This window comes from Lolium rigidum, chromosome 6, assembly GCF_022539505.1.
Source record: "Lolium rigidum isolate FL_2022 chromosome 6, APGP_CSIRO_Lrig_0.1, whole genome shotgun sequence".
NCBI lineage: Eukaryota > Viridiplantae > Streptophyta > Magnoliopsida > Poales > Poaceae > Lolium > Lolium rigidum.
The window spans coordinates 324,632,248-324,640,680 of record NC_061513.1 but is presented as its reverse complement, the minus strand read 5'-3'; the positions used below and the strand labels follow the sequence as shown (position 1 = coordinate 324,640,680).

The 8,433-nt window shown below is 40.8% G+C and overlaps 1 protein-coding gene across 2 annotated transcripts; it reads left to right on the top strand.

The window, feature by feature from the left end:
• The first annotated feature begins 820 nt into the window (after nucleotides 1–820).
• On the top strand, nucleotides 821–8,010 carry LOC124665148 (ankyrin repeat domain-containing protein 17-like). Of its 2 annotated transcripts, none has more exons than XM_047202553.1 (12): nucleotides 821–921; nucleotides 1,043–1,096; nucleotides 2,075–2,254; nucleotides 2,367–2,492; nucleotides 2,609–2,748; nucleotides 3,357–3,443; nucleotides 3,565–3,693; nucleotides 4,928–5,080; nucleotides 5,993–6,094; nucleotides 7,082–7,249; nucleotides 7,334–7,413; nucleotides 7,634–8,010. In XM_047202553.1, the coding sequence occupies exons 1-12, from the start codon at nucleotides 876–878 to the stop codon at nucleotides 7,683–7,685; spliced, it is 1,317 nt and encodes a 438-aa protein (XP_047058509.1). In that variant the 5' UTR covers nucleotides 821–875; the 3' UTR covers nucleotides 7,686–8,010. The 2 variants fall into 2 exon arrangements, with proteins under 2 accessions (XP_047058509.1, XP_047058507.1); XM_047202551.1 differs by having other exon boundaries at nucleotides 2,367–2,498.
• The last annotated feature ends 423 nt before the right edge of the window (nucleotides 8,011–8,433 follow it).

The following is an 8,433-nucleotide window of genomic DNA, read 5'->3' as shown; positions in this document are numbered from 1 at the left end:
TGTTTTGAGATTGGTGAGGCTTTTGGCATTTGTCTAATATAAAACTAATAATTGAAACACAAGTGAAACTTTATGAAACTAAAGTGGTACATGAAAAACATTGTGAAACAGTCTAACAAAAAGTGAAACTGATGACATCATCGCTGACGTTACTACGGTTTATTTCACAAAAATATTCATGTTTCAGTTATATTTTAATTATGTTTTATAATTTTGTGAAAGAATTGGTCAGCATATTGCTAACGTTATTGCTGACATCACTCTGGTAGGTAGGTGCCATTGCGAAAAAGAGGTTTTTCGGTGTAGCGCCTGATTGTTTGGCGTTAGACAAGAGCATAGCGTCGCTCTGTTTGGGGTGAATTTGTTTTGTAGAGAGTTCACTTTGTGAATTATTTTAGCCTTTGGGTCAGTTTTACTTTTAATTTTTTGTGCACGTTCACTTTGACTTGCCACGCCAGTCCTCAATGCCGCGGCAGCGTTCGTCGCGTCCCTTCAAGCCACGTGTAGACGGTTGACAGGCGCGCCCGAGAGCGAAGTGGCTCTGTTCCCTGTGGGCCAACAATGTCAGCGAGTGTGTGTCGCGTCGGGCGAGGTGACCGAGCGGCTGGAGCCATTTTGCTTCGGGCCTGGGCGGGGAGCCTGCCACAGCTGGACCGGGTCTTCCTGCACCAAATCCACGGTCCGGTTCACGAGCCAATAACCGAACTCGGTGGTGCACCAACACCAGGTTCTTCCACTCTACTGCGCCATCCCCCTCGTCCTCCTCGCCTCGCCAAAAACCCCACCTGCTCCGCGCCGCGCCGCGCCGCGCCGCGCAGGGCTCTTTCTCCCATTCCCGCCGCCCCCAGAAGCTTCCAGCAGCAGGCGACGGAGACATGGCGCCGCCGTTCATCTACTTCCCCTCCGACGACAGCAGCAACGGTACATACATCGAGCCCTCGCTTCCCGTCCCGTTCCCCTCTCCGATTTCCCCCCTCTTTCTGGCCACTGGATACGTTTCTTTCTAACTATTGCCGGTCGTTCCGTGCCCTCGTGTATGCAGATGAGAAGGCTGTCATCAAGGCGGCCTTGGACGGCAACCTCGGCCGCCTCAAAGGTACCCTTCTCCTTCTCCTCTTCGCCACCGCATCCATGCCCTCCGCCCCAATTTGGGTTCAGTCGGCCAAGCTATTCTATCTTGTACTGTAATTGCAAGGTACCATGATTCCGGACCAAAACAAAATTCTGATTAGCAATCTTTCTATCTTATAACAGTTCAGAGTATAAATGTGACAACTTTTGATGATGGGATCGGTTTCTCTTTACATCCAGATTTTTTATGTAGTCAACTACTCTAAACTGATATGCATGTTGTCAAAGTTTTAACCCACATGTTCAGACCTTCTCATTATGTGTTCAATCTTGTTGACTTGTTGACTGTGTTGGCGTGGTCGGAGGTTCGTTCACACTTCACACGGGCTAACTTTACAACTTTTATGATCTACTGTATTCCAGAACCAAACATGAATCTTTCGATTCATTTTGCTCTCACGCTCCTTTCTACATTGCCTCGCCTATCATCTGTTACACCTTGTCTTCGGAAATTCTATTTTCTCTCCCGTCAATCATTCTTTTTTTCGGGATCTGTGGACAGATCATGTGTAGGATTCTATTTTCTGTGATGCTAGTTAAGCTTGTCTTGTTTCCATAAGCTAGCTGCCGTATATACATATATAGATTTTTTTATTTCGCAATGTGTTTAGAAACATGGACATCGATGGCCAAGCTATTCTATCTTGTACTACTGTAACTGCAAGGTATCATGATTCCGGACCAAAACAAAATTCTGATTAGCAATCTTTCTATCTTATGACAATTCAGGGTATAAATGTGACAACTTTTGATGATGGGACCGGTTTCTCTTTACATCCAGATTTGCATTATTGTAGCCAACTACTCTAAACTGATATATGCATGTTGTCAAAGTTCTAACCACATGTTCAGACCTTCTCATGCATTATGTGTTCAATCTTGTTGATTTGGCTTATTCATTCCGGTAATGCGCGCGTGATGATGTTTCAACCTTTGGGGAAAGGTATCGCGAAGAGTCTTGCCAAGCGAAACGGCGACCACTCTGCGATTTTCTCTTTCAACACGGGTGGGGCTAATGCGTTGCATATCGCGGCGTACGGGGGCCATCTGGAGGTCTGCAAGTATTTGGTGGAGGAGCTTGGGGGAGATGGGAATGCTCCTGGATATGGACCTCTAGCTCTAGGTCCTTCTCTATCGATCTCTTTATGCATTCTTTAAATTGGTGGCTGCCATGTCAATGTTTCCCAGTTTCAGACCTGACATTCTGTTCATGATGCGCATTTTTTTTTCAACAGGCTCAAGCCCGTTTATGATGTCTGCTCAGTCGGGTGATCTTCCTACCTTCAGATATTTTCTTGATCGTGGTGGTGATCTGATGAAAGCAGACGACAAAGGACGCACAGCTCTCCACCATGCTGCGGGTAAAGGTGCTGCCCCCAACACACACACTCACACTTAATTGCTCTAATTGGGTCAATTGTACCAGTCATTATTATTTACTCAACTATGCTCAAGTTTTTCAATGTCTACCCCACAGGAAGTTGCAAGATAACAGAGTTCCTCCTTTCAAAAGGAGTGCCAGTCGACTTGGACTGTGGCCGTGGAACACCACTCTACATGGCTGCTACAAACGAGCAAGATAAGACAGTGAAGATTTTACTGGACCACCATGCGAATGTATATGACCTCTACTGTTTCTTATTTCTTCTGAGTAATAGTTACTTTGCACAGATTGCTTTTAGTTTCCAAACCAGTTAAAATGACATGGACAAATATGTCTTAACGTGGGGGTGTTTTAGTTGCTTGTATTCAAACATACATAGATATTGCAGTACATAATCATTTTCAAGGTTTATGAAATTGATTGAATCGAGAGCTTGAAGTGTGTTTGATTTGACGGAGCAACCCATTCCAATTCTCAAACCAAACACTAGAGATGCAAGTTTGTGACCCTTAGGTTACCCTCTAACTTTTTTCTAGTTCAAACAAATAAACTAATTTTCATTAAAAGATGTCATTTGTGGAAATTTAGTTCCTTTGATTCAACTAAAGAGGGTTGAGGTTACCCACTTGCATCCTTACCAAACAATCGTGGTAGGTCAAGATTAGGGTTTGATCGTACACTTACCATTGGTCTCTCGAGCCACAAAACACACCAGTAGAATAGTAGATTATATGATGGCATGATTTTTAATTGGTATGTCCTTGTTTATCTCAAAAATGAACTCTTGAGTTCATCATGCCACATGCGTTTTTTAATACATAACATAATACCTTGCTTTCAGCCTAACATCATTATTAGCGGTATTGGATCTCCCCTGCTGAGTGCTATTATTTACCGTTCATTGAAGTGCGTGAAGCTACTGATTAAGGTGAGTATTATCTTGATTATTAATCATTACTATGTTATGATTTTGCTTACTCTACTTCCCTACCATCTCTGCCACCTGCTGATTTGCGCATGAACATTCTATTGCATAATCCATTTTACAGGCTGGTGCTGATGTTAACGGCAAGGGTTCCATCGTTACTCCTCTGGTAGTCTTAACGATGCAAGGAGGTTACACCAACTACATTAAGTTGCTACTGAAGGCTGGAGCAGATCCTAATATTCCTGATGATGTATGTTCTGTATGTATGCTAGATATTTTACTGACCTGGTATGCAAATTTTCAATATATTCTGCTAAAGCGTCTCCTCTGATGATGTTGGAGAGCTATTTAGCAATGAGTTTAGGTCGCTTTGTGTCGTTGACTATGCTAATGCAAAATTTTAGTTGTGCCTAGTATAGTTGTGAACCTTCCAATCAAACAGTCTTTGAAGGTCTATGTGGGCTCCTCCTAAGGGCATAATTTGCCTCACAGGATTTTAAGTCTGGTAGGAGGGGTGACCTCACTGCACATCCACCACTGGAATTCACAATGGTCTATATCAATAGACTTGTTATTTTCTTTAGATCATCAATTATTGAGTTCCTATGGAAGGACCATGCCTATTCCGTTCCAGCATATATATATGGCATATGTTGCTTAGACACAACAGTACCCAACATATATCGGTATTTTCCATTTTTGAAATAAGTTTATATCAATGCTTAACTTAGAGTTTATGAGATGCTGAGATCTCATTATTTACCATTCTAGGTATGTAGCAGCATTCCTCAGATGCATACTCATGCAGTAAACACTATAATAAATGGACTTTTCTTAGCTTACCTTACTGTTCTTCATCCTGTTATTCTGTTTCATTCTCTTACTCCAAGAACCTGTTTATATTAATGTTCCCATCAGTAAAAGGACGAGCTAAAACAAATCCTATGAACAACCACTTCTTGTTTTTTTATCTGTATGTATACATGGGGACTCAACTGTGTTCCCACTAGAAATTCCTGTGGTGTCCCAGTTTCAACTTTTGCTGAAATTCCTCTCTTAGAAACCTTGTAAATGCTTGCTGGATAAATCCTTGTTGAAACCCTTTGATAAAATATTTGTAGATCCTGGTTTCTACACTGTTGGTGAGAGTTGATGAGATACTGAGGTATCACCAAGTATTATGTAATATTCTGGGAATCTGGGTAGCAGCATTTCCCCAATGTACTTATGGAATAAAAACTGAAATAAATTGTCTTTTCTTGGCTTAATGGATCTGGTTCTTCATACCAATTGTCGGTATTCTCTGTTGAAACATTTGATAAATATCATGATCCTGTTTTGTCGGACAATATTTTACTTTTCTACAATGATTGTATGTTATGCAGTGATCACATTCTTTTGTTATAATCTATTTAGTTTCATTCTTTAATGATGTTGATACTTCTTAAAAGACAATGACATATAATTTTCCTTTTGTTGCCCAGCTGGGTACGTTGCCAATAGAGCATGCTGCATTACGTGATTGTATGGAAGAGGTTGAAATGTTGCTTCCTGTGACTACCCCAATTCCAAATGCCCCAGACTGGAGTATCGAGGGAGTAATTTCTTATGCAAAAATCGAAGATAAAAAGCCAATAGTATGTTATCTTCTGTTCTCATGCTGTTTTCATACTGAATATTGGTTCAGAACTAAGCAATTGTTTTCTTCTTCAGTCAAATGTGTCCATTCAGTGTGCTGGAAACTGTTGTTACTATCTATAATTAGAGGATCACGACATATTTTCAGCAGTTTTTTTATGATTTACATCTTGTGAAGATAATTTTAAAAAGAAGTTATATAAGTTTTGATTAGCTGAGAAGAAACTACAAACTGTCATTTAGAAGGGCAATATGCTGAAGAAGAGATAATATCTGGCCCTGGCCAGCCAACAATAGACATCATGAAGACATGAACCCGTGGATGTCTGCGCTGTCAATTCGGTAACAGAGCATAATATGAATAACCCTGGTTTGTAAGGAATAGAAAATGTTTACCAAACTCTGGTTGTCTGCTTGATAATAGATTGAAATCATTAAGGAAAAAAGTTACTGCTGCTTCCAAGGTTGAAAAGTACGGGCACCTTTACACCTGATAAAATAAACTCTTGAGATAAGGCAACTGCTTTAATGTTTGCAAAACGACATTTGCATGTAAATTTTACGGCAGTGTCAGTTCTGGTAACTGCCATTAACTTGTCATGGTGTAGAGCACTCAAATCTCATAATTCTAAAGAATAGTTAGATGCTCTCTGCTACATTATTTTTATCGAGTAACTATATGCAGTTGCACAGGAGTCCCTTCGACCTTTTGGGTTTGGTCAAAATAAAACTTGGCATCACTGATCTCTGAACCAATGACCAATGAAACATTCAGCCACGCCGTTGTGGATACTCCTTGGGCTAGACCAAATTTTGGACTTTGAGCAACAGAAAATTTATTTATCATATCAAATAATGATTAATTCCAAAATCTAATTATTTTATTGCTGTTTCTTCTACTTATTGTCTAGGAGAAACGTCATATTGAAAGAAGATACACTTTGCTCAAGTCACAGGCTGATACGGCATTCAGGCAAAAGGAGTATAAGCTGGCATCACAGTTTTATGATGTGGTATGTTAAGTATATTAAATCTCCACTTCCTATTAGCTTGGTCTTGTGGGGTAGTTGGTCGGTAGAAGTACTCTAATATGGTAAACCTCTTGCACTTTGTCCTTTTCTATGATGGTTTAGAAGATAAATTTTTTCCATTTATAGGAACCAATTGGAGAGCATTCTTTTCTAATTATTTTTGTGTTCTCTACTGTAATTTACATTATTAATCACTTGGGGTATCTATAAGCAACGGTTTCCTCGATGCATATCTTGATTATATATATGAAACAACAAATGGGTCACGTTTAAATACTAGGCAGTGTTCATATTATCTACCAATATACTGCTTGTTAATTTGCCATGTATGTTGGACATACTGATTAGGACTGATGTTAACTGACGGATATTAATATGCATGGCAAGCATACTTGACTTCACTTAAGAAGCTTATTTGACATAATCCAGGCATGTTAAAAACATGACTTCATCAAACTTTGTTGATTGTCTTACATCTCCGGAATCTATGAGAAGTTTGTTTATCATTGGCCAATATGAATCTTTGATATGGTTGTCTACTTTTCAGTTGATGTATTTGATGTTGTTAGGCAACCGAATAATAGGAGATTATTCGGTTATCCCATACCATACTTAGCGCTTGATATTTGTTAGTAAATCAGGCCATTATGGTTAGGATATGTATTGATCCTTTCCTTGTATATCTTGTAATTGTCTATATATATGAGATAACAGGGAATCCAAAATTGTGGCCTATTCAATCCTATTCTATCAGATGTGATACTGATGATTGATTACCGTACATGTAAAGGAATAGAATGCCTTCCATAAGCTTTTCTGATGTACTACTAGCGGGTAGTAAAGTTTTAGACAGTTTTCTACCTGGTTGCATGCGTGAAAGCCCGTGAATAATTGTTCACATAGAACTTCTGTAGGTCATCATTTTCAGTTGAGATTAACATTTGCATGACTTCTCATGTTTGACCGTAGGCAATAGATATTAAAGAGAGTGCAACGCTGTATGCAAACAGGAGTCTTTGTAAGCTGCTCATGGGCAATGGTGATGGAGCTTTGTCAGATGCGCTCAGGTGCAGAATGCTACGACCTAAGTGGGCAAAAGCTTGCTTCCGTCAAGCTGCAGCTCACATGCTACTCAAGGTGTGTCTAGCTTGCCAGTGTGTTCAGTTATCTCATACTGATCTATAGTCTGGTCACGTTCCTTGATCTGCTCTGCACTGCCAGGAATATAAACAAGCCTGTGATGCTCTTGAAGATGCACAAAAACTGGATCCTGGGAATACTGAGATTGAGATTAAATTACGGTAATCTATTATCTTCTGCTTATCTCTTTTGATTCCGAGTTTCTTCCAAATGCTAGTATGATTTTACAAGTGCTTATGTACCATCAGTGCACCTTTCACAAGTGCTTATGTACCACTCTTGTGCCTCCGTAAAGAGGAATCATGTTGTTATTGAGTTGCATAGCGAGGAAGTTTTGGTACAGCTGACATTTCCATTCCATCTGGTTGAAAATTCCTGTAGGAAAGCTAGGGAACTCATGAAGAATCCTCCTGGCGATGGTGGTGAGCAGTGAGGCGCGGGCGTGCGCATTGAACTGCAGCCTGCAACGTGTTCCAGTTTTCACTGAAGTGGAACTAGTAGGAACTTATAATCCTAGTGCTTTGATAAGAACCAAAACTCAGCCCGGGCTGCAACATGTTCCAGTTTTCACTGAAGTAGAACCAGAAGGAACTTCTAATCCTAGTGTTTTGGTATGAACCAGAATTCTCAGCCCGGGGTATCCCCAACCGAAACTAAAAATTCTGTCCTAGGACGACTCTGTATGAACTAGTCTTGTCTGACAGTGGGTTGTACCGGCAGTATGTCAATTTCTTTGCTTCTGGACGAGTATGTTTGCATCTCTAACTAGCCACAACTCCACGTAGGTAGGTGCTCACCAGCCATCGCTGTTGCTAGCCAACTATCAGAGGTGGCAGGTGGCTCAGTGGCTGGATGGACTATGTAGGCGATGGGTAGCTCATCGGCGTAGTTGTGGTGGATGTTGGAGGTGTGGGAGCATGGCCTTAGTGGATCTAGGTGCCAATATCCAACAGTGTAGATATTTGAGAGGCTATTGCACGGGCGGAGGATATGGTGGCCCTCTCGATTGTTGATCCTATGGTTGGGGAGGATATGGTGGCCCTCTCGATTGTTGATCCTATGGTTGGGCTTGACGGGCTTTTCATGGGGTGTCATCGTAGACCGGAGGTGGCATTTGCTTTTGGATAAAGGAATATATTAATATCGAGAGATACCAATTACATTCAGTCTCTACAACAACG

Excerpts from the sequence above, each read along its gene's own strand:
- LOC124665148 (XM_047202551.1), top strand. The coding sequence starts at position 876 with ATGGCGCCGCCGTTCATCTACTTCCCCTCCGACGACAGCAGCAACG. Across the intron at positions 2,255-2,366 it reads ATATGGACCTCTAGCTCTAG|GCTCAAGCCCGTTTATGATG; the intron begins GTCCTTCTCTAT and ends TTTTTTCAACAG. Across the intron at positions 2,499-2,608 it reads CCACCATGCTGCGGGTAAAG|GAAGTTGCAAGATAACAGAG; the intron begins GTGCTGCCCCCA and ends TCTACCCCACAG.